This window comes from Narcine bancroftii, chromosome 6, assembly GCF_036971445.1.
Source record: "Narcine bancroftii isolate sNarBan1 chromosome 6, sNarBan1.hap1, whole genome shotgun sequence".
Taxonomy (NCBI): Eukaryota; Metazoa; Chordata; class Chondrichthyes; order Torpediniformes; family Narcinidae; genus Narcine; species Narcine bancroftii.
The window spans coordinates 185815411-185841638 of NC_091474.1; the positions used below are offsets into that span (position 1 = coordinate 185815411).

A 26228-nucleotide genomic window follows, 5' to 3' on the forward strand; every position below is an offset into this window, starting at 1 on the left:
AATAATGCCAGTTATAGCCCACGAAAGTAAATAAATGGTTTCCATGTTTCTTCACTCATTTCTTTTAAGATTAAATTCTTGCATCAGGAAGGTGTATTCTCTATCCAAGCCATTCTCAGCCTTTTTATGGCTATGGACCCATTATGACTCTGCTCAAGGTTTATGGGGCCAGTCCCCTGTGAAGTAATCAAGTTTTGGTTTCTTCCATACTTCTCTCCTACCTACTACAGGTACATGATCCTTTATCCGGAACCCTTGGGGGACAGTGTGTTCCAGATTTCGGAAAGCCCACCCAAATTGTGCCATCGGTCCCCACTTGCTGGATTTTGGAGCTTTCTGGATTTTAGATGTCCAGATAAAGGATCATGTACCTGTATATAAAAAATTATGTTGCATAAATGAGATAAAAAGAAAACAAAGGTTTTATTCAAAGGTCCTGTGGCCCCCATTGAGAATAGCTGCTCAATATGATCTAATCTCATTTTAACCAAGTTATACAGATGGAAGACACTGCAATGTATCCAAATTGCCTACAACAAGATACTTATTCCTGGTTGCAGTTAAAAAATCTTACCAAACATATCTCCACATCAGGCAAAGCCATTCTTCAAAATGTTACAAAAAATAGTTCTGCTTAAATGCTGAGAACCAGAAAAACTAGTTAGCATTTCAGGTCAATAAGATTTTAAAAAAAATCAGAACTAGGAATTTTGAAATATTAAACTTAAATGAAGTTTCACTGAAAAAGATAGAAATCAAAAATAAAACAGAATATGCTGAAAATACATAATGGGTTAACCAAGATTTGTGACCAATTTTGCTCAAAAGTTCTGGAAGGGTCAACAATTTCATTCAATGTTTGATAATAAAACCAGAGGTGTTCTCAATTTTTATTGATTTCTTGGTCCCTTTCTTCTTTGGCTTGGCTTCGCGGACGAAGATTTATGGAGGGGGTAAAAAGTCCACGTCAGCTGCAGGCTCGTTTGTGGCTGACCAGTCCGATGCGGGACAGGCAGACACGATTGCAGCGGTTGCAAGGGAAAATTGGTTGGTTGGGGTTGGGTGTTGGGTTTTTCCTCCTTTGCCTTTTGTCAGTGAGGTGGGCTCTGCGGTCTTCTTCAAAGGAGGCTGCTGCCCGCCAAACTGTGAGGCGCCAAGATGCACGGTTTGAGGCGTTATCAGCCCACTGGCGGTGGTCAATGTGGCAGGCACCAAGAGATTTCTTTAGGCAGTCCTTGTACCTTTTCTTTGGTGCACCTCTGTCACGGTGGCCAGTGGAGAGCTCGCCATATAATACGATCTTGGGAAGGCGATGGTCCTCCATTCTGGAGACGTGACCCATCCAGCGCAGCTGGATCTTCAGCAGCGTGGACTCGATGCTGTCGACCTCTGCCATCTCGAGTACCTCGACGTTAGGGGTGTGAGCGCTCCAATGGATGTTGAGGATGGAGCGGAGACAACGCTGGTGGAAGCGTTCTAGGAGCCGTAGGTGGTGCCGGTAGAGGACCCATGATTCGGAGCCCAACAGGAGTGTGGGTATGACAACGGCTCTGTATACGCTTATCTTTGTGAGGTTTTTCAGTTGGTTGTTTTTCCAGACTCTTTTGTGTAGTCTTCCAAAGGCGCTATTTGCCTTGGCGAGTCTGTTGTCTATCTCATTGTCGATCCTTGCATCTGATGAAATGGTGCAGCCGAGATAGGTAAACTGGTTGACCGTTTTGAGTTTTGTGTGCCCGATGGAGATGTGGGGGGGCTGGTAGTCATGGTGGGGAGCTGGCTGATGGAGGACCTCAGTTTTCTTCAGGCTGACTTCCAGGCCAAACATTTTGGCAGTTTCCGCAAAGCAGGACGTCAAGCGCTGAAGAGCTGGCTCTGAATGGGCAACTAAAGCGGCATCATCTGCAAAGAGTAGTTCACGGACAAGTTTCTCTTGTGTCTTGGTGTGAGCTTGCAGGCGCCTCAGATTGAAGAGACTGCCATCCGTGCGGTACCGGATGTAAACAGCGTCTTCATTGTTGGGGTCTTTCATGGCTTGGTTCAGCATCATGCTGAAGAAGATTGAAAAGAGGGTTGGTGCGAGAACACAGCCTTGCTTCACGCCATTGTTAATGGAGAAGGGTTCAGAGAGCTCATTGCTGTATCTGACCCGACCTTGTTGGTTTTCGTGCAGTTGGATAATCATGTTGAGGAACTTTGGGGGACATCCGATGCGCTCTAGTATTTGCCAAAGCCCTTTCCTGCTCACGGTGTCGAAGGCTTTGGTGAGGTCTTGGTCCCTTTAGTTCATCATAAAATTACTGCTTATTCTAATGGCCAATATTTAATTGTATCTGGTAATATGGCACAATAGGAAGGTGTTATTTGTTAATGTTTACACACCTAACTTCAATAATCCAGGTTTCTTTCAGTGACTTTTTTATCTTTACTAGCTGATTTGAATGAATAAGTTTTGATAATGGGAGGAGACTAATTGTTGGATGGATCCAGTGATTGATAAGTCTTCCCCTAATTCTGCTGTTTTAAAAAAGTCAGCTATGTTTATTCATCTTTCCTTGCTGCAAAATGGTATTGTGAATGCTTTACAAAACAAGAATAGAGACTATTTTTGCTTTTGTCATGTTTACCAGACCTATACTAGGATTGAATACTTTTTTGCAAAAAAGAAATCAATAACCAACTTGTCCCTTTTGTCAATTTGTGTAAATATCAAGACTAATCATCCTCCTATATCTTTGATATTTAATTTTCCTGATATACTTCAAAGTAACAAACACTGGCATTTGAACTTGATATTGCTTTCAGATTAAAGAACTTTTGAATTTTCTGGATGAACAAATTATATTCGTTTTTTTTTTAAATGAACGCTTTGGATGAGGTTTCAAATTTGACATTATGGGATACACTTAAAGCTTTCTTAGAGTTTGTTAAGGATCAGTTTACTTATCTTGGAATTATAGTCACCAAAAGCCACAAACATTAATTTAAGGAAAATTTTCTTAATTTAATAAAACAATTTAAGCATTGTCCAGATGGTCACTTTCTCTATTTCATTAGTCATAGTAACTCTATTAAATTATTTTATTTTTATATCTTTTTTATACATTCCAGTCTTCATCTCCAAATTGTTTTTTTTTATTCCCTTGACTATTTTATCTTCCCATAATTGGCAAAACAAACTACCTTGGCTGAATAAGCTTCATTTGCAGAAATCTTAAAGGAATGGAGGCCAAATTTTAGATACTGTTACTGGGCAATCAATTTTTTGTTTTAAATCTTGTTTTGCATTCAATATTTTAATAGATTGGACCATCCAGTTTGGGACTTTTTGGAATTGAGATTGGCTGAGAAACTTTCAGGTTTATCCATTTTAGGAGTAGCACTTCCTTTTTCTTTAGCTAAAGTTAACAGAATGATACACAGCCCTGTAATAAAACATTCCTTGGGTATCTGGTTTCAATTCAGGAAATTTCTTTTTGATTTAAAAGGTTTTTCCTCATCAAGTTTTATGCCATCTAATTATACATTTCCTCCTCCTTTATACGATTCGACGTTTGTCAATTGGTATAATAATGGTATTCAGTGATTTTGAGACTTGTTTGTTCAGCTGGCTCATGTCTTTTGAACAGTTATCAGCGAAGTTTAATTTACCAAATTCACTTTTTTTTTAATACTTGCAGATCATAATTTCTTTTTAAAAAACAGGTCAATTACCAAATTTTTACCATGAGTTGTGAAACTAACATGCTGGATGCAATTTTCAAATTGCAACCCTCCCAGAAGGGTTTAATAATCTTTATATGATACGCTTTCAAAAATTTCTCTCAATAAGATTAAAAGAGCATGGTCTATAGTTTTCTATCTCAGTCAAAAATTGGGATTTGATTTTTAAATTAGTTAACACTTCTTCACTACATGCTTGACACTCTCTTATTCATTTCACGGTTGTACATCAGACTTGCATGTCTAAAGACAAACTATCCCGTATATTTCCTGATCCGAATTCCCAATGTGATGTAGCGACGGAGAAGCAACCTTGATACACGTCGAATTCTTGAACCTCAGTGGAGGGAGATTTTTCGTGTTTTGTCAATAATATTACATGTTAATCTTGAACTAATCCTTTAACAGGTTTAATGAGGTATTATTTTCATCTGATCATTGTCATACTATTTATAACTCTTATGGCATGAAGAGCTATTCTACTTAGATGGAAATATCTTGTTCCATCCACTAGTACTCAGTGGTTATGAAACGTCTTGCTTTCATTCAGAAAAAAATCAGGTGTTCCTCATTGCATACTAACATCAATTTTCAAGAAATCTGGAGTCCTTTTAGGGACTATTTTAGTGTTCCTTAAATCTGTTTGTCTTGATCATTTAATGTAATTATTTATGTACATCATTTCTCCTTCAGTTTTATAGATTCAGCAGAACTGTTCTACCTTTAATTCTATGTCAAAATATTCCAGGTTTTTTTAGTTCTGGGGGGGGGGGGGGTTTAAAGAGTTCTTTAATTTTTTTTTCCCCCTTTTTTTGTCATTCCGACAACATTGAATGGGGAAGCGGTATACAAGTACATTGCTAAAAATAAAACAATAATGATATTCTTCATATTTGGCAACCTTGTGTTCTCTATATAATAAGTTCTTGTTCTATAAAACTAAAAAAAATTGGAAGAGAAAGACTGCTTATCTAAAATTAGTGAATTCAACGTTAAATCCTTAGCACTGCAAATCAATATTTGGAATGTTGTTCTTTGCACTTAGTTTGGGTTTTGTGGGAAAAATGAGAGGGATTAGAGTGGGAGTAGTATGTAGAAATGACAGGGCAATGGAAGCTTATCACCCTTGTGGCAAAGCAGCTATCCAATCTACATGTGGATTTGTAGAGCTCGTTGAAAGAATCAAAGACTTGTTGATCCAAACCAAGGCTTTTATTAGCAAAAGACAGGAGCTCTTCACAGGTGGCCGACCAGTCCGGAATGATCCGACCTGGCTAGGGACACAACCCTTTAAGGCCCAGACAATAGGTATGGCTTCGCTCTCAGCCAATCACTATAAGCACAGTCTAGATACAGTAACTATATACACTATATACATTGGTGATAGATCTGTACTATCACATTCACCCCTTCTTGGAGAACTGACCCTGGGAAAAAAAAACAAAAATGAGGGAGAGAATGAAAGGAAGGGGTAGGTCAAGGACTGTAGCGGTCAGGGGGTCTGACCATCCGGCGTGACCGCTGTGGTGCCGGGATTGGGGTCGCTGGAGTGGTGTCGCCAGCGGGCTCGTCGGGTGCGACTGCTCCGTCGCTCAATTCCCCAGTAGTGTTGTCGGCAGGGTGGCCCGGGTCGTTGGGGTGCTGTTGGTCCTTCTGTTGCGGCACGGGGCCTGGGGAATAAAGAGTTGGGGAAGGTTGGGTTGGGGGGTTTGCTGGGTCTACCGCGTCCTGAGCTAGGTCCCGCACCGAAACAGTGTCCTCCCGCCTGTCTGGGAACTCAACGTAGGCGTAATGTGGGTTTGCGTGGAGTAGAGTCACTCGGTCGACCAAGGGGTCGTTCTTTGAGTGCCGGACGTGGCGTCGCAAAAGGACGGGGCCAGGGACAGTGGGCCATGCCGGTACAGTGGTTCCTGATTCGGATTTCCTCGGGAAAAGGAACATCCTTTCGTGGGGGGTGGCATTTGTTGCAGTACATAGGAGGGAGCGGATGGAGTGTAAGGCACTAATGAGAACCTCCTGCCAGTGAGAGGTGGGGAGACCTTTAGACCGGAGAGCCAGTGTAACAGCTCTCCATATGGTGGCATTCTCCCTCTCGACCTGGCCGTTACCGCGTGGGTTATAGCTTATGGTCCTGCTTGAAGAGATACCACACTCCAGAAGGTACTGTTGCTGCTCTGCGCTCATGAATGAGGACCCCCTATCACTGTGGATGGAATTGGGGTACCCGAAGATGGCGAAAATACTGTGAAGGGCCTGTTATCACTGAGGTGGCAGTGGTGTCTGGGCAGGGCACAGCGAACGGGAAGCGGGAGTACTCGTCGATGGCCGTAAGGATGTAGGTATTACGGTTGGTCGACGGTAGGGGCCCCTTAAAGTCTACGCTAAGGCGCTCGAAGGGGCGGGTGGCCTTGATAACGTGGGAGTTATTCGGACGGAAGAAGTGGGGCTTGCATTCAGCGCACACCGAACAGGCTCGGGTAATGGAGCGGAACTCCTCGACTGTATAGGGTAGGTTGCGCGCCTTCACAAAGTGGGCAAACCTAGTGACCCCTGGATGACAGAGCGCCTCATGGAGTTTCTGTAGTCTGTCCATCTGTATGCTGGCGCACGTCCCCCTGGAGAGCGCGTCAGGCGGGTCGTTGAGCTTACCAGGCCGGTACAGGATGTCACAGTTAAAGGTGGAGAGTTCAATTCTCCATCTGGCGATTTTGTCGTTTTTTATCTTACCACGCTTGGTGTTGCTGAATATGAAGGAGACCGCGCGTTGATCAGTCAACAGTGTAAAGTGCCTCCCAGTGAGGTAATGTCTCCAACGACGCACCGCTTCAACTATGGCCTGGGCCTCCTTCTCGACCGAGGAGTGTCTACTCTCCGGACCCTGGAGGGTTCTGGAGAAGGCGGCTACAGGCCGACCGGCTTGGTTCAAGGTGGCTGCCAAGGCGAAGTCGGATGCATCGCTCTCGACTTGAAACGGGACAGACTCATCGATCGCGTACAGCGTCGCAGCAGCGATGTCGGATTTGATTCGATCGAAAGCCACTGTGGCTTCGGTCGAGAGGAGAAAGGAGGTGGTCTTAATAAGAGGACGCGCCTTGTCGGCGTAGTGTGGAACCCATTGGGCGTAATACGAGAAAAGGCCCAGGCAGCGTTTGAGAGCTTTCTGGGTATGGGGGGGGGGGGGTTAGGTCCATTAGGGGATGCATGCGGTCAGGATCTGGCATGACTGTCCCGTTCTCCACCACGCAACCTAGAATAGCGAGTCGTGTGGTCCGGAAGACACACTTGTCCAAATTGTAAGTCAGGTTCAGCCGACGGGCAGTTTGAAGAAATTTGTCTAGGTTGGCGTCGTGATCCTGCGTGTCGTGGCCGCAGATGGCGATATTGTCCAGATACGGGAAGGTAGCAGTTAGCCCGTTCTGGTCCACCATCCTGTCCATTTCCTGCTGGAAGACCGCGACACCATTCGTAACCCCGAATGATACCCTGAGAAATTGATATAGCTGCCCATTCGCTTCAAAGGGCGTGAATGGTCGGTCCTCGCAGCGGATCAGGAGCTGGTGGTAGGCCGAACGTAGGTCAATGGTGGAGAAAATGCGGTATTGGGCGATCTGGTTCACCACATCCGTGATGCGTGGCAGGGGGTACGCATCCAGGAGCGTGAAGCGGTTAATGGTCTGGCTATAGTCGACCACCATCCGTAGTTTTTCCCCATTCTTGACAACCACCACCTGGGCTCTCCAGGGGCTTGAAATGGGTTCGATAATGCCCTCATCCAGCAATCTACGCACCTCACTCCTAATGAATTGCCTGTTTTTGTAACTACATTGCCGACTTTTGGTGGCCACAAGCTTCCAGCCAGGGGTGAGGTTTGCGAAGAGTGCTGGCGGGGCAATCCGGAGTGTGGAAAGGCCGCAGGATTGGCCCCGGGGCACGGGGACGGGTTGCTCGGGTGCTTCGGGGGTGGGGCGATGGCAGACCGAGAGGGGGGCGTGGGGTCACCCAAAGTGTAGGGACACCGTTCGGAACTGACACTGAAAGTCTAATCCCAGCAACACTAGGGCGCACAATTGGGGAAGGATGAATAATTTGAAGTGGGTGACCGTTACGCCCTGTACTTCCAGCGTGGCGATGCAATACCCCTTTATCCCAGTCGAGTGCGACCTCGTCGCTAATGAGATCCTCTGGATAGTGGGGATAATGTCAAGTCTCCAACGAAGGGCCAGATCTGGCTGGATAAAACTGTCAGTTGACCCAGAGTCAAATAAGCAATTGGTGTAGTGTCCATGCACTTTAATCAGTTCCATTGCTCTGGTGAGGGGATGAGAGAATTGCTGGTTTAGTGTTATTGAAGGAGTTGACAGGGGAGTTTCGCGTGATGACGTCACACAACGGGATGACGTCACGCAACGGGATGACGTAGTCAACGCTCGAGGAGCAGGTTGGAGGACCTCCCGGAAGTGCTGTTGTGGCGGTGTCGGTGGGTGAATGGTAAGTAGTTGGGTTTGTAGTTGCTCGCGATTGGCGGTGGGTAGGTCGTTGGTCGCAGCGGTCGGGCCCTGGCGGTCGTTGGCGATGGACGCTAGGGTGAGTACTTGGTTGGCCGCGGGGATGGCTGTGGCGGCGGTAGCAGCAGTGGTAGCGTCGGCCCCGGGGGTGTCTGTGGCAGCGGCAGCAGCGTCGAGTGTTCCGCACGGGGGCGAGAAGCGGGCCAACACCATGGTTGCGAGGGTGGGCTGCCCCTTCTGGATTTGGCGTCTCCGTGACGTCAGGCATTGCCGTGCAGGGGAGCCCTCGCTCTCATTGGACGAGAGCTCTGGGGAAGAAGAGTTTGAATGGGATAGTGGCAGTTGGGCTTCACACGAGGCACTGTGTTTGCCGGCGGCCATTTTAGACCTACAGACTGCAGCAAAGTGGCCCTTTTTAAGGCACTTCTGGCACCTGGCTTTTCTTGCTGGGCACTGGGACCTGCTGTGTTTGTCCCTCCCGCAGAAATAACATTTTGGGTTCGCAGGGGGCAGGGTAGCAGCAGCCGACAGGCCATCAGTGGTAGGGTAGAAGGGCACTCTACTCACATCAGGACGTGGGGTCCTGTCCCTAGAGAACTCGGTGGACTTTAAGGCTGCATCCTCCATTGCGATTGCAATCCGGGCTACGTCCTCTAGTTTTTCTACCCATTGCTCGAGCAAGCGCAGCCTCACTTCGTTCGATCGGAGCCCGGCCACATAGGTATCCTGGACGAGGTCGCTAGTGATCTCGGCAGCAGTTTTGTCCACACAGTTACAGTCCTTGCCCAACGCCTTTAATACTTGTAAATATGCCCTGCTGGACTCGCCGGGCTGTTGCTTCCTCGAAGCAAGCACGAGCCGGGCATGAACTCTGTTCACCGGTTGATTATACAGTTCTTTCAGTACCTTTATGGCTGCAGTGTAAGTGGTCTCATCCTGGATGTTCTCGTAGACTCTCAAGGACACCATAGACAGCAATGCTGTTAGACGCTGGTTATCCTCCTCCACCTCAATGAGTCTCAGGAAGTTTTCAAAGTTCAGCAGCCAGAAGTTAAAGGCTTTGAAGGCTGTAGCTGACTGTGGGTCGATATCGAGTTTTTCTGGCCGAGTTAAATGCTCCATCCCTTTCAAAAAAAATTCTTTTTGCTAATAAAATTGTAGAGCTCGTCGAAAGAACCAAAGACTTGTTGATCCAAACCAAGGCTTTTATTGGCAAAAGACAGGAGCTCTTCACAGGTGGCCGACCAGTCCGGAATGATCCGACCTGGCTAGGGACACAACCCTTTAAGACCCAGACATTAGGCGTGGCTTAGCTCTCAGCCAATCGCTGTAAGCACAGTCTAGATACAGTAACTTATCGATTGGGTGCAGCGTCGATGTCGGATTTGATTCGGTCGAAAGCCGCTCTGGCTTCGGTCGAGAGGGGAAAGGAGGTGGTCTTGATAAGAGGACGCGCCTTGTCGGCGTAGTGTGGAACCCATTGGGCGTAATACGAGAAAAGGCCCAGGCAGTGTTTGAGCGCTTTTTGGGTATGGGGGGGGGGGGGGGTAAGTCCATTAGGGGATGCATGCAGTCAGGATCTGGCATGACTATCCCATTCTCCACCACGCAACCTAGAATAGCGAGTCATGTGGTACGGAAGACACACTTGTCCAAATTGTAAGTCAGGTTCAGCCGACGGGCAGTTTGAAGAAATTTGTCTAGGTTGGCGTCGTCGTCCTGCGTGTCGTGGCCGCAGATGGTGATATTGTCCAGATATGGGAAGGTAGCGGTTAGCCCGTTCTGGTCCACCATCCGGTCCATTTCCCGCTGGAAGACCGCGACACTATTCGTGACCCCGAATGGTACCCTGAAATATTGATATAGCCGCCCATTCGCTTCAAAGGCCCTGAAATGGTTGGTCCTCGCAGCGGATCGGGAGCTGGTGGTAGGCCAAACGTAGGTCAATGGTGGAGAATATGCGGTATTGGGCGATCTGGTTCACCACATCCGTGATGCGTGGCAGGGGGTACGCATCCAGGAGCGTGAAGCGGTTAATGGTCTGGCTATAGTCGAACACCATCCGTAGTTTTTCCCCGTTCTTGACAACCACCACTTGGGCTCTCCAGGGGCTTGAACTGGGTTCGATGATGCCCTCATCCAGCAATCTACGCACCTCATTCCTAATGAATTGCCTGTTTTCGTAACTATATTGCCGACTTTTGGTGGCCACAGGCTTCCAGCCAGGGGTGAGGTTTGCGAAGAGTGCTGGCGGGGCAATCCGGAGTGTGGAAAGGCCGCAGGATTGGCCCTGGGGCACGGGGGCGGGTTGCTTGGGTGCTTCGGGGGTGGGGCGATGGCAGACCGAGAGGGGGGCGTGGGGTCCACCAAAGTGTAGGGACACCGTTCGGAACTGACACTGAAAGTCTAATCCCAGCAACACTGGGGCGCACAATTGGGGAAGGACGAATAATTTGAAGTGGGTGACCGTTACGCCCTGTACTTCCAGCGTGGCGATGCAATACCCCTTTATCCCAGTCGAGTGCGACCTCGTCGCTAATGAGATCCTCTGGATAGTGGGGATAATGTCAAGTCTCCAACGAAGGGCCAGATCTGGCTGGATAAAACTGTCAGTTGACCCAGAGTCAAATAAGCAATTGGTGTAGTGTCCATGCACTTTAATCAGTTCCATTGCTCTGGTGAGGGGATGAGAGCATTGCTGGTTTAGTCTTATTGAAGCAGTTGACAGGGGAGTTTTGCGTGATGATGTCACACAACGGGATGACGTAGTCAACGCTGGAGGAGCAGGTTGGGGGAACTCCCGGAAGTGCTGTTGTGGCTGCGTCGGTGGATGAAAGGTAAGTAGTGGGGTTTGTAGTTGCTCACGGTTGACGGTGGGTAGGTCATCAGTCGCGGCGGTCGGGCCCCGGCGGTCGTCGGCGATGGACGCTAGGGTGAGTACCTGGTTGGCCGCGGAGGTGGCTGTGGCGGCGGCAGCAGCAGCGGTTGCCACAGTCGGGACCGAGGCCGGGTCGAGTGTTCCGCACGGGGGCAAGAGGCGGGCCAACACCATGGTTGCGAGGGTGGGCTGCCCCTTCCAGGTTTGGCGTCTCCGTGACGTCAGGTGTTGCCGTGCAGGGGAGCCCTCGCTCTCATTGGACGAGAGCTCTGGGGAAGAAGAGTTTGAATGGGATAGTGGCGGTTGGGCTTCACACGAGGCACTGTGTTTGCTGGCGGCCATTTTAGACCTACAGACTGCAGCAAAGTGGCCCTTTTTAAGGCACTTCGGGCACCTGGCTTTTCTTGCTGGGCACTGGGACCTGCTGTGCTTGTCCCTCCCGCAGAAATAACATTTTGGGTTCTCACGGGGCAGGGTAGCAGCAGCCGACAGGCCGTCAGTATCTCAGGGGGTGGTAGGGTAGAAGGGCACTCTATTCACATCAGAACGAGGGGTCCAGTCCCTTGAGAGCTCGGTGGACTTTAAGGCTGCATCCTCCATTGTGATTGCAATCCGGGCCATGTCCTCTAGTGTTTCTACCCCTTGTTCGAGCAAGCGCAGCCTCACTTCGTTCGATCGGAGCCCGGCCACATAGGCATCCCGGACGAGATCGTTTGTGATCTCGGCAGCAGTTTTGTCCACACAGTTACAGTCCTTGCCCAACACCTTTAATACTTGTAAATATGCCCTGTTGGACTCGCCGGGCTGTTGCTTCCTCGAAGCAAGCGCGAGCCGGGCATGAACTCTGTTCACCGGTTGATTATACAGTTCTTTCAGTACCTTTATGGCTGCGGTGTAAGTGGTCTCATCCTGGATGTTCTCGTAGACTCTCAAGGACACCATAGACAGCAATGCTGTTAGACGCTGGTTATCCTCCTCCACCTCAATGAATTTCAGGAAGTTTTCAAAGTTCAGCAGCCAGAAGTTAAAGGCTTTGAAGGCTGTAGCTGACTGTGGGTCGGTATCAAGTTTTTCTGGCCAAGTTAAATGCTCCATCCCTTTCAAAAAAAATTCTTTTTGCTAATAAAATTGTAGAGCTCGTTGAAAGAATCAAAGATTTGTTGATCCAAACCAAGGCTTTTATTAGCAAAAGACAGGAGCTCTTCACAGGTGGCCGACCAGTCCGGAATGATCTGACCTGGCTAGGGACACAACCCTTTAAGGCCCAGACAATAGGCGTGGCTTAGCTCTCAGCCAATCACTGTAAGCACAGTCTAGATACAGTAACTATATACACTATGTACATTGGTGATAGATCTGTACTATCACAGGATTACACTAGGATGATCTGTTGAAGTGTAGCTGGTGTGACAGAAGGACAAAGAAAATGTTATCCCACTTACTGAGGGAAAATATGAGAGAAATGCCAGAAATAGAGATATGGTAGAAACCCCTCAATTGTAGGAGCAGCAAAGGTACAGTAAAGGAAGACATCTCTTAGGCAGTGAAGAAAAACTTATTAGGACAATAAACACCACAGAGAGAGAGAGAGAGAGAGAGAGAGAGAGAGAGAGAGAGAGAGAGAGAGAGAGAGAGAGAGTATCCTCCTTTACTTGCACATCTGCCCTGGATCCCTCTGCCTCCACATTCAACAAGGACAGGATTCCTCTTGTCCACACCTACCACCCTCCGCATCCAACACATCCTCCTCCATTTCCACCACCTACTACATCATCCCACTACTAGACGTATTCCCCCTCTCCTCTGCTCTGTCTTCTGCAGGGACCACTCCCTCCATGACTCACTCCCTTGTCCACTCCTCCCTCCCTACCAATTGTCCCCTTGGGACCTATCCCTGAGACCACAGGAGACGATCCATTTACACCCACATCTCCTTCCTCAGCACCATTCAGGGCCCCAAAACAGTTCTTCCAAATGAAGCAATATTTCACTGCAGGGGTCATCTACTGCATCCAGTGCTCTCACTAAATTGGAGAGACTAGAGGCAGACTGGGAGATCACTTTGTTGAGCACCTCCGCTCTGTCCACTGCAATAACCCGGATCTCCCAGTGGCCACCCATTTCAATTCTCCACCCCACTCCCTTGCCGACATGTCTGTCCATGGTCTCATACTGCTAGACAGACCATCAGTAAATTGGAGGAACAACGCCTCATCTCCCACTGGGCACCCTCCATCCAGATGGCATTAATATCGACTTCACTAGCTTTCGTTAAAATTCTGCCACGCTCTTCCCCATCCTCTCTCCATTGCCCGTCTCATTTTGCATACATGATAAATTCCACATAGAACCTTAATCACATCCAATTACCACCTTTTGTTGCTTTGGATATCAATGCTTAAAAGAGTATTTTCCTGATCTTCAATCTGTATGTATTCAAAATGTAATTAATGGGAGTTAATGCAGTATGTTAATGCAGCACTCGCTCTTAGTTCTCAGAAGGGATGAAGTAACAAACATAATTAGGCCTCGAATCAAGAGGTTTTTGCGCCCAAACAAATGAAAGACACTCTTTAAAGTGTGATGCGTACTCTTACCGTGATATATATTTTAAAATGTACAAAGACCTTCAAGGATCACACCCGGAGGCCGCTTTCCCACAGGCACCCAGACCCGGGAGGCAACACCTCGGACTTAAACTCGTCTGTTCAAGCCCAACCAAGTCGAAAAGCCGCCTCGCTTGTCAAACGTGCCCCTCCTGAAGCCTCTCGGTCAGCTGTCGTCCCGTTTTGCCATTGGCCAGTTTCCAGCCGAGGTCCGAGCTCAGGGAGCCCGCCGGAACGCGACCGGACAATCGAACGTTCCGTGCATTGGGAGCTCCCGGACAAGGGCACCATTGTGATGTCACACCGCTGGCCCCGCCCTCTTGTCTCAACACGAGAGCTGGCTGGACGCGGTTGTCCTTTCGAAGAGTCACTCGACCCTGAAACAAGGAAAAATGTTAAATAACTCCTTAATTATCCAGTCTTTATAAATTGCCCATCCCATTTTGTTTTGCTCCACTGGGTGGCTTGCTCACCCTATTCAGAGGGCAGGTAAGAACATTATCTCTGGCGTCACTTAAAAAGTGACTGGTGGATGTCTTTCTATTGAACCCATTTTCAGGTTCGACCACCAACACCATTCTCCTGGTACCAAGACTGCACCTGCCCTGGGCGACTGTCTCAAACTTAGTGAGGCTGTAACCAAAAACCTTCATGACAGTGTTCTTCCATTTGTTACAATGATACGATCCTCACTTCCTCAGCAATTATGCCTGATATCCTTCTGAATAAGCCTGACTTTCTCACTGGAATACACCTTTGTAAAGGGTTATGAAATAGGTCTTTAATTGCTTGCCATTGATGATCTACAATTCAAAACTCCTTCAGTCATGCAATAGTACAGGATGTGTAATATTAAACAAAATTGCCTTCTGCCTGCCAGAAGGCAAAAAGTTGCCATTAGTATCTACAGTAAAAGAGAATCCCTTCAATCACTGATTGTGGATTCACCTCCAGCGTTCTACAGTATCAATAGCCAGACAGACTCCTGTTCAATCCATCGGAATTCCGAGCTCCTGATCCAAACTTCCGACACGATCAGGAAGCCTTCAGCACCTGAAGCCTTTTGGGAGCCCTTGCCCTCAACACCCTCTCGAATCCTGGCTCTGACACTTGGTTTCTATGAGGCGGTCTCCTCACCGCAAGTTGCCCACACCCTGTGCGGGCCTCTCATTAGTCCACCGTCCTATAGGATTGCATCCTCTGCTTCTCTTTCTCCCCGATTCTGGTTCCTGTACCAGTCCGCTTCTCTCCTGGAGTCTGCAATCAATCAAGGCCGCGGCCGAGCACAGACACTGTCATCGTGATTTTAAAATAAAACACCGTCAGCTCTGTGGTGATATGTAATTACATCACTAGGTCACCAAGGGTCATCCCGGTGACTATAGAATGTCGTACTTAAATGTGGACACGCTCCTTTAATAAGCTGTTTAAAGCCTGTGCAGAACTGTCGGCATTAGAAATGGGTGGTTCAGCCCCTTGTTACAGCAGCTCCACCATTCTAACATGTAATCGAGCTACTCAATTCATTTTAGCCAACTCTGTCCTCCATTTAAATTTAAAGTTCACCATCGTCAAACTGAATTTTAATTTCTACCATACTCTTTACTTTGAAAGCCTTTATTTTAAGATCATTAATTAATCCCATCTTGTAAAAAAACAGATGTGAAGTTTTTTTTCCCTAGTTACTTTCACAACAAACCATTCCAAATTCTCTATTTATATGTATGACAATAAAGTCATTATCATCAAATATACTATGAATTCATCCTCAAAGCTATGTTTGGTTTTGTCTAATCAAAATTCTCATTATTACAATGCATTTCTTACCGCCCCCTATTATTTCCTCATTTATACTGTCTGAAAAAATTGCCAATTTTGTGCCATGAATAAAATGTGCCACTTACCAGCCTGAATGTTTCTTTTGTTTTGCTGCATTCATGTATGCCTGCTTATTTGCAGGAGTTACAAATGAAACATAATGTTGTGCAGTCATTAGCAAGTGCCATCACTTTTGATGGAAGGAAGATCATTGATGAAGTTGAAGATGGTTGGGCCTAGACCCTGTGGAACTTCAGTATGGATGTTCAGCTCACAGAGCAAAGTTGTAATTTGTTCTGGCGTCAGTGGGAATGGAGCAACCCAAAACCTGGCATTGGTGAGTAAGGGCTGTTTGACATCATAGTCAATAAAACCTCCTAGTACTTGGCTGATGATTGGGTGTAAATTAATTGTAGTTGGTAGCCAGTTTGGATTCGGTCTGCTTTTAGTGAACACAGCATATCTGGACAATTGTCCACAGTGTCAAATAGATGTCAGTGGTGTAATTGCAGGAACAGCTTGTCTGAAGGTATGACTTGCACTGGAGCACAACTCTACTACAGCTAGAAAGTGGCCTAGTCTCGAAGCCTTTGCTGTTTCCAGTGTTCTGAGCTACTTCTTGATATTACATGGAGTGAAATGAATTGGATGAAGAGTGTGACGATAAGACTTGAACATGGCTGAATAATGGCAAGGTCCAGAATTTGAATGCAAATGGTTGCAAACACTGACATTTTCATTAGTTGGACCCAACATCATTAGTACTCCTCCTCTTGATCAATGTTTAATTGTCCACCAAAATTCATGTCTAGATTCGATTGCTTACTTCTGTCTACTCCAGTGGTTCTCAACCTTTTTCTTTCCACTCACATACCACTAAGTAATCCCTATGCCATCGGTGCTCTGTGATTAGTAAGGGATAACTTAAGGTGGTATGTGAGTGGGAAGGGAAGGTTGAGAATCACTGCTCTTGGCCTAATTATTACTGAAATATTTTGCTTGAGAAAAATTGTCATTGGCCCTTTTCCTTTGACCCCTTATGTGTACAGTTTCACAGCTCCAATTAAGTATGATTAAAACAGTAGTTTTCAACCTTTTTCTTTCCACTCACATACCACCTTAAGCAATCCCTTACTAATCACAGAGCACCTATGGTATAGGTGGTATGCGAGTGGAAAGAAAAAGGTTGAGAACCACTGGTCGATTCAAATGTGTGCCAAGTCTTTTATTGCAGCTTCATCAGGTTGGCACCTCAATTTTATATTATTCTTGTACTGAAGTGAGCCTTTCATTGTGAAGGTTAACTGATGCAGGTGTGGCCTGTATTATACTTGGGTAACAAGCACATTGCATAGTAATACTCAATGGTTTTAGTGAATGTTTAGCTTGTAAAATTCTATTACATTTTTCACAAGTGGGACAAAAACACTGTTGAACCCATGTTCACACCCATAGCTTCACTGTCAGAATACATATCCCTAACCCCTTGTTATCACTTTCATGTCACACTTAATGCTTCTATTTTTTTTGTTGCATGGTTTCTGCTTGGGGAACCAACTTTAGTTGCTTTATTCCCCAATTTTTTTTATATTAATTAATACTGATAACCATATAATCACTTACAGCACAGAACAGGCCAGTTCGGCCCTACTAGTCCATGCCATAGCAAATCCCCACCCTCCTAGTCCCACTGACCAGCACCCGGTCCATACCCCTCTAGTTCCCCTCCTATCCATGTAACGATCCAGTCTTTCCTTAAATGTAAGCAATGATCCCGCCTCGACCACATCTGCCGGAAGCTCATTCCACATCCCCACCACCCTCTGCGTAAAGAAATTTCCCCTCATGTTCCCCTTATAATGTTCCCCTTATAATTTTCCCCCTTCAATCTTAAACCATGTCCTCTAGTTTGAATCTCCCCCTTTCTTAATTGAAAAAGCCTATCCACATTTACTCTGTCTGTCCCTTTCAAAATCTTAAACACCTCTATCAAGTCCCCTCTCAATCTTCTACGCTCCAGAGAAAAAAGCCCCAATCTGCACAACCTTTCCCTGTAACTCAAACCCTGAAATCCTGTCAACATTCTCGTGAACCTTCTCTGCACTCTCTCTATTTTGTTTATATCTTTCCTATAATTTGGTGACCAAAACTGTACACAGTACTCCAAATTTGGCCTATTAATTTATTGACCTCTCCAGAGGTCCATCTTCTGTTTGCCTCCTTCCTCTTAAAGACTTTACAATCTTTGACCACTGTTTCCTCTCAATACTTTCCCATTTGTTTGCTCTGTAATTTTAAAATATATTTCCTGTGGTGAAATTTCCTGTAAACAATATCAGTGTATGTTATGAGTATCCTAGGGTAAAATACACATTGGCTGAGGTCATTGAGATTTTAGCTCATCTTTGCAGGTCTTGGTACATCATTTATTGGTGTGAAGCATTGTTATCTGGGGACATTGCCAGTGGTTTTGTTTTGCTGAACTGGAAAATGTTGTGCAAAACTGATAAAAAGTTTTTTTTTTCAGAATTAAGTATGCAGCCAAGACAAAATGTATAAAATTATATTCTACTAACATGCAATTGGTTAAATATATAAACACTAGAGGGAGTAATTTACAATGTATGAAAACATTTTAAAAATGGCTATTGAGAGATTTTTGAAGCTTCACTGATCCACATGTTTTGGGAATACCCAAATTTAGATTTTTTTTGGAAAGACATTTTACAAACTTTATCCATGATTTTAAAAATCAAAATAGAGCCTTGTCCTTTATTTGCTGCTTGGTTTTTCATATGATCCAGATATAGCTCTGTCTGCAACTCAGGAAAAAGTTTTAGTTTTTACTACACTGATGGCCAGATGAGCAATTTTACTGAAATGGAAGGATAATTCTTCACCTACTCATGCACAGTGGTTGCATGATGTAATGTCTTACTTACACTTGGAGAAAATTAGATGTTAAAGACAGAACATTTCAATTTGTAAATATGCAGAATTCTACTATGATTGGAAAAATTAAGAACTCTGAAGAATCTGGGAGTTTGCCGTCTGATGCCTGGAGGTTGTTATCAGATTCCAGACTTCCTTTTGATTGGGGGGGGGGGGGGGTGGAAATTAGTTTAGTTTTAATAGTTTTCTTTATCTCTTTTTTAAAAAATGAAATAATTTGGTAAATGTGTTTAATTATGTACATTAAGAATGTTAATTGTTGTTTTCATATGAATAGGCACTTGCATTATTCTTTCTGATTTTCTTTACATTTATTGAGATGATTGGTTATACATCTCATTGAATTTTGTATGCAAATTTATATATTAAACCCAATAAAAATATTTTAAAAAGAAATACTGGTTTTGTCATTTGTTTAAAATGTGGTAAAATTCAATAGCAGAAAAAATAGATTGTGAATTTCCCCAATTTATGGCAGAGTACCCTGAATATATATAATGGGAAATACGAAAACAATATTCATACAAATCCTTGCAGATGACAAATATACAAAATTGTCTTAGTTCTTTCAGTTGTTGTTTGTTCCCTGGATTTTAGCTTCATGGATTCCTTGCCAACTCAGCATTACATTACCATTTACAGCACAGAAACAGGCCAGTTTGGCTCTACTAGTCATTTGGCCCATAACCCTCCACACCTCTCCTATATACCTATCCAACCTTTCCTTGAATATTAACATTAATCTCACTTTTACCACCACTGCCAGAAGTTCATTCCATATCCCCCATCACTCTTTGCGTGAAGAAATTCCCCCTCGTTTCCCTTAAACTTTTCCCCTTTTATTCTCACTCCATGTCCTCTTGTTTGAGTCTCCTCTACTCGGAGAAAAAAGCCTATCCATATTGACGATCCTTTCCCCCTTATAATTTTGAATATCTCTAACAAATCACCCCTCAACTGTCTACACTCCAGAGAATAAAGTTCCAACCCGCTCAACCTTTCCCTGTAACTCAAACCCTGAAACCGTGGCAACATTCTCCCCTGCATTGTCTATATACTGTTTATATCCTTCCTGTAATTCAGCGACCAAAACTCCGCACAATATTCCAAGTTTGGTCTCACCAATGCCTTATTTAATTTCAACATAATATCCCAACTCCTGAATTCTATACTCTGATTTATGAAAGCCAACATACTAAATGTCTTCTTCACCACACGATTCAACTTTCAGAGAATTATGACTTCTAAATCCCTTTGTTCCACTGCACGCCTCAATTGTCTACCATTTAACATGCATGTCCTATTTGATTAGTCCTACCAAAATGTAGCACCTCACATTTATCAGTATTATACTCCATCTTCCATCTTTCAGCCCACTCTTCTGAGTGTTCTCTATCATCCTGTAAGCTTTGACAATCTTCCTCACTGTCCACAAAACCATCAATCTTTGTATCATCTGCAAATTTACTAATCCAATTTGCCACCCTATCATCTAGATCATGTATATGACAAACAGCAGTGGACACAGAACTGATCTCTGAGTCACCGGCCTCCAATTTGACAAACAATTTTCCACCACTACTCTCTGGCATCTCCTATCCAACCATTGCTGAATCCATCATCAATACCTAATGCTTCCACCTTCCTTACTAACCTATTACGAGGAACCTTATCAAAAGCCTTTCTAAAGTCCAAAAAGACAACATCCACCACCTTCCCCCTCATCAACCTTTTTAGTAACCTCCTTGAAAACTCTACAAGATTTGTTAGACATGATCTACCATGTACAAAACCATGTTGACTACTCCCAATCAATCCCAGTCTTTCCAAATAGTTGTATATACCATCTCTAAGAACACTTTCCATTAATTTACCTACCACTGACGTCAGACTTACAGGCCTACAATTACCAGATTTACTTTTGGATCCTTTTACTTATCTTGTGGCCAGTGACATTTCAAATATTTCTGTCAATGCCCCCACTATTTGTTCACTAACCTCCATCAGGGCCCTAGGGAATATTTTGTCAGGACCTGGAGATTTATCCACCTTGATCTTTTTCAATATAGCCAATACTATCTCCTCATTAATCCTTATATTATCCATGACCTCCCTACCATATTTCTTCACTTCATCTGGATCAATATGCTTTTCCTTAATGAATACGAAAGAAAAATATCATTTAAAATTGTTAAATATGTTACCTATCTCCTTTGGAGCTTACCCTCCCCCCCCCCCTCATCTTCAAGGGGTTCAATTTTATCCCTCACTATTCTTTTAGTTTTCTTTCTTTGGCTTGGCTTCGCAGACAAAGATTTATGGAGGGGTAACTGTCCACGTCAGCTGCAGGCTCGTTTGTGGCTGACAAGTCTGATGCAGGACAGGCAGACACGGATGCAGCGGTTGCAGGGGAAAATTGGTTGGTTGGGGTTGGGTGTTGGGTTTTTCCTCCTTTGTCTTTTGTCAGTGAGGTGGGCTCTGCAGTCTTCTTCAAAGGAGGTTTCTGCCTGCCGAACTGTGAGGCGCCAAGATGCACGGTTTGAGGCGATATCAGCCTACTGGCGGTGGTCAATGTGGCAGGCACCAAGAGATTTCTTTAGGCAGACCTTGTACCTCTTCTTTGGTGCACCTCTGTCACGGTGGCCAGTGGAGAGCTCGCCATATAACACGATCTAATTTAAAACCCTTGGATTTATTTTTAGTTTGCCTTCCAAAGCAACTTCATCTCTCCTTTTTTTTATATATACACTCCTTATACTTCTCAAGCAGTCCATCCATTCCCTGCTGTTTATACCTGTTGTACACAACTCTTCCTCCAAACCAAGTTCCCAATATCTTTTGAAAACCAAGGCTCCCTACAGTTTTTAACCTTTCCTTTAATCCTCTCAGGGACATACCGATTCTCCACTCTCAGAACTTCTTTCAATATCCTCTATTTATCTTATCCCAATCCACACCCTCCAAATCTTCTCTCATCCCCTCAAAATTTTCCTTTCTTCCAATCAAGAATCTCAACCTTGGCCCACCTCTATTCTTTTCCATTACCAGCCTAAAATTAACAGTGACCACTAGACCTAAAGTGTTCCCAAATACAAACCTCTGTCACCTGACCCATCTCATTCCCTAATAGGAAATCCAATACTGCCCCCTCTTGAGTTGGTTCTTCTACATATTGAAGAAGAAAACTTTCCTGAAAACACTTAACTCTAACCCATCTAGCCCTCTTGCTGTATGGGTGTTCCAGTTAGTACTCGGAAAGATGAAATATCTCATAACTACCACTTTATGTTTATTACACATTTATGCAGTCTCCTGATAAATTTGCTCCTCTAATTCCCTTAGCCTATTTGGTGGTCTATAATACACTCTCATTAACATATCCATGCCTCTGCTTTTTGTCAATTCTACCCAAATAGCCTCACTGGGCGATCCCACCAAACCATCCTGCCACAGCACTGCTGTAATGTTCTCTCTAATAAGCAATGTAACTCCTCCATCTTTTATCCCTCTGTTCAATCATGCCTAAAACAACAGAATCTTGGAATATTTAACTGCCAAACATGCCCTTCCTGCAACTAAGTTTCACTGATGGCCACAATATTGTATTTCCATGTGGCCATCTATGCCTTAAGATCATCCTCTTTATTTACAATGCTCCTTGCATTAAGATATATGCACTCAGTGACTGACCTCCTCATGTACTCCTTTTGTTATCAAATACCTTTACCTTCTTCCCTCCATTTATTTTTACATTCTGGCCCCTCCATTCCTTCCAATCTAGGTGTTCTTCCTCCCTACTCATTTTGATTCCCACCCCTCTTCCAAACTAGTTTAAACCCTCCCCAACAGCTCTAGCAAATCTGCCCATCAGGCTATTGGTCCCCTCTAGTTCAAATGCAGCCAGACCCTTTTGTACAGGTCAGGCTTGCCCAAGAGATCCCAATGATCTAGAAATCTAAATGCCTGCCCCAGCTACTGAGCCACACAATCATCCTCCACAACTTCCTATTTCTACTCTCACTAGCGCACGACACAGGCAGCAATCCCGCGATTGCCACCCTTGAGGTCCTGCTTTTCAACTTCTTCCCCAACTTTCAGGACCTCATCCCCACTTTTAACTATGTCATTGGTTCCCATGTGGACTACTACTTCTGGCTGCTCACCCTCCCCATCCAGAATGCGGTGGACTCTATCTGACAAATCCCTGGGAGGCAACATACCAACCAGGATCCCCAACCCTGTACAGTAAACCTCCTATCTGCTCCCCTAACCAGCAAGTCCTCAACTACAAAAGCCCTACTCTTTTACCCCCTTCCCTTCTAAGCAACCCCCTGTGCCAGAGACCCAACCTCCATGACATCCCCTGTAGATTGTTCCCCCCCCCCAACAGTATCCAAAGCAGTGTATTTGTTGAGGGGAACAACAGCTGCAGGGGTAATGTGTGTCTCTCTCCCCCCACTTCCTCATAGTCACCCATTTCCCTAACTCTTGACAGTGACCGCCTCGGCCTCCCTTATGATCTGCAGTTCATCAGCTGCAACTCCAGTTCCCTAACCCAGTCTTCCATGAGTTTCAACTAGATGCACCTGTTGCAGGTGTCATCATCGGGAACATCTGTGCCATTCCTAACCTCCCACATCCTGCAATCGAAGCACTCAACTGCCCTATCACCTGCTCTTCAGTTTAGAGTAATTAAGATAAACTTTGTATTTTTATTGGGTAGTTTGCAACCTTTGAAAGGCTTGGGATTAGATAAGTTTCAGCTTGCTTTTGTATATTTAGCTTTATCCGTAGCAAAAAAATGTATTGCTAGTACATGGAAAGATACAAATATGATTGATATTAATAGATGGCATAATGAGATGAAATATTGTTTAATAATGGAAAAAACTACATATGTTTCACGTGATAATTATAATGTTTTTATTAATAAGTGGTCGTTATATTCAGAATATTTACATTTCAATTTACATTGATTAGATCTTAATATGTATATTTAATTTTTCTTTAATATTTTTTCTTTTTTCTTTCTTTATGGCTCTCCTTAGGAGAGTGGGGGGGGGGTTCTTTTATTTTTTATATATATATAAAAAAGAATGTTTATGTTTAATTGTTGTATATGTCATATTATTTGTTTTTTGAACAAATAAATAAAGTTTTTAAAAAAAGATAAACTTTTTAAAAAAAAAGACTTGCCAAACTTTACCTCATTGGGAGCTCTTCCTCAGCTTACCAAAGCCTTTTGAGCTGAAGTCCCACTCTGTCAGTCATTGGGCTGCTTCTTTAGCAAGCCCTCCTTTTTATTGGTTCCTGCTAATTTTCTTAATTACCCAATTCATCCCTCCCACAATAAACAATTACCAGCAGTCACCAGACTCAGCCAGCCAGCTGAAAGCTCCTCACCAAGTGAACAGCAAGGTAAGTACCGCCCGATCAACGTCACGCGCCTGCCTCCCCACCCAACTTTAAAAATCAACCCGTAAAATTAATTAAATAAATGTTAAAAAGTTTAGCATTAACACATTTGTTTGTGCTGAAAACACTTCCCCGACAGAAGTGACTAATTAAATGCTCCTGCGGTCCTGCCTCAAGCCTGCTTGGCAGCGGCCAACATCAGTAATGCAAATCACTGAGGGCTGCTGGATGACTTGCAAAGCAAAACCCTGCAGAATCCACAATGCAAGAGACTTGGTAAAATTGACTTAAAACATAGAACTAACCTTTATCCCCCGTCTCCACAGATATGATCTCAACACCTTCATCGTCATTTGAATTTGCTGACTAGCTTCTTTCGTAAAGTGCTTGCATCTGTTGTGAATAGCTATTGCATTTCCCCAGCTTCCCTCCAATATTTTGTTTCGGGGAATGGGGCAATACCGAGCTTCTCTTGTTTCACTGTTCAAGGATACTATTGGTTTTTCATATTCTGCCTGTCCAAGTTGCCATTAGACTATTTGACATTGACAACTAAAGGGATCCATTCAGTGCTATTCCCCACAATTTTACTTGCTTTCCCAGTGTCAAACTAATTTTTCTTTTAAAAGATTGGATTGCTTCTGCACCTACCACACTTACAAGCATTATATTCCAAATCACAATTCTATGCATAAAAAGATTTTTTTTCATAACTCCTTATATTGCTTATTCAAAATGTTAAACCGGTAACCCCTGGAGGCAGAGGGAAAGCACAAAATGTACCTTTCATAGAGCAGCCCTAAAAGGTTGCTCCAACGTTGCATTCATGTTGAGAGACGCCTCGTCGCACCTTCCGGATCCGATGAAGGCAGAGTGACTGGTCATAAATACATGGCAGAGCAATGACCGTCTTCCCTACCCATAATCCCCTATACAGCTGGAACCGCTCTGTGAATCCCAGAACAGTTCCAGCTGCGTGAGGGATTATGGGTAGGGAAGACAGTCATTGCTCTGCCATCTTTTGAGCCGCACAGTGCGGCCCCGAAGGCTGAAACAGTCCTGTGAGGCTGTCAGCCCCTGTTGGCTCCCACTGCTTGTTGGGTTCTGCTGCCTAACCGCCTGCTGTACCTGCATGCTCACCTTCAGAGACTGATGTACAAGTACCCCTAGGTCTCTCTGCACTTCCCCATCTCTTAATCTATTGCCATTCAAATAGTAATCTGCCCTCCAGTTTGTATTACCAAAGTGGATAACCTCACATTTATCCACATTGTAGTGCATTTGCCATGTATCTGCCCAGTCCCTCAATTTATCCAAATCACACTGGAGCTTCCTGACCCCCTCTTCCATGCACACAACCCCTCCTAGCTTAGTGTCATCTGCAAATTTGGAGATATTACATCCAAATCCCTCATCCAGATCATTAATGTAAATTGTGAACAGCTGGGGTCCCAGTACAGATCCCTGTGGCACCCCACTGGTCACCGCCTGCCACTCAGAAAATGAGCCATTTATCCAAACTCTCTGTCTTCTACCTGCCAGCCAGTTCTCAATCCACATCAATACTTTGCCCCCAATCCCATGAGCCTTGGTTTGGAAGCCAGATTTCTAATTTAAAAAAAAATTAAAAAAAAATTTTCAGTGTGATATTTGTCAAGTTTATTATCATCTGTTTGCACAATTACAACCTGATAAAACAGCATTCTCCACTCCTCAGTGTAAAACAATAACATCCAGTGTTTTTTTTACATGCATCATAATGTTCCTGTTTTTAGACTCTCTATTTCCATTTATGAATTTTAAGATTTTTCCATTAAGATGACTGGAAATTAAAGTCAGGCATTTTCTATATTGCCTAGGCAATCCTGCCTGTGTTGTTGGGTTGATGCCTTCAATGGAAGATCGAATGGAATCCTTCAATGGAAGTCAAGGTCTTCCAAAATGTCTGCCTTCTTCCACAAATGTGGCTTCCCCTCCAATGAGCCCTCATCCACATCTCCTCCATCTCCTGCTCATCTGCCTTGGCCCCCTCTGCCCCTAGATACAACAAATATAGAATCCCCCTCATCTTCATCTACCACCCCACCAGCCTCTGCATCCAACACATTATCTGCCAGAATTTCTGGCATTACAGCAGGATCCCACCAACAGTCACACTTTTCCTTCTCCCCTCTCGGTCTTCTGCAGGGACCACTCCCTCTGTAATTCCCTCATGTAGTCATCCTTCCCCACCCATCGCACCCTTGGCACCCTGTATACACAAGAGGTGCAACACTTGTGCCGCACCTCTTCCTTCACCACAGGGCCAAGTGAAGCAACAGATCATCTGTACAT

At 44.7% G+C, this 26228-nt stretch overlaps 2 protein-coding genes across 6 annotated transcripts in view; one reads left to right on the plus strand and one right to left on the minus strand.

The window, feature by feature from the left end:
• echdc1 (enoyl CoA hydratase domain containing 1) overlaps positions 1-14031 on the minus strand; it is a 40199-nt gene extending 26168 nt beyond the window's left edge. Inside the window, exon 1 of one of the 2 annotated variants that reach the window (XM_069886971.1) lies at positions 13701-14031. The gene's annotated coding sequence lies outside the window, so the exon portion shown is untranslated. The remainder of the gene's footprint in view (positions 1-13700) is intronic. The other variant, XM_069886970.1, reaches the window with a different exon arrangement.
• The window catches only part of LOC138736854 (protein LEG1 homolog), a 205760-nt gene continuing 193557 nt past the window's right edge, over positions 14026-26228 (plus strand). For all 4 annotated transcript variants that reach the window (XM_069886968.1, XM_069886967.1, XM_069886969.1 and 1 more), the window contains exons 1-2: positions 14026-14198; positions 15669-15864. Coding sequence is in view for 1 of the 4 variants with exons in the window: in XM_069886965.1 (XP_069743066.1) it covers positions 15724-15864 (141 nt within the window). In the remaining 3 variants the exon portion in view is untranslated. The remainder of the gene's footprint in view (positions 14199-15668; positions 15865-26228) is intronic.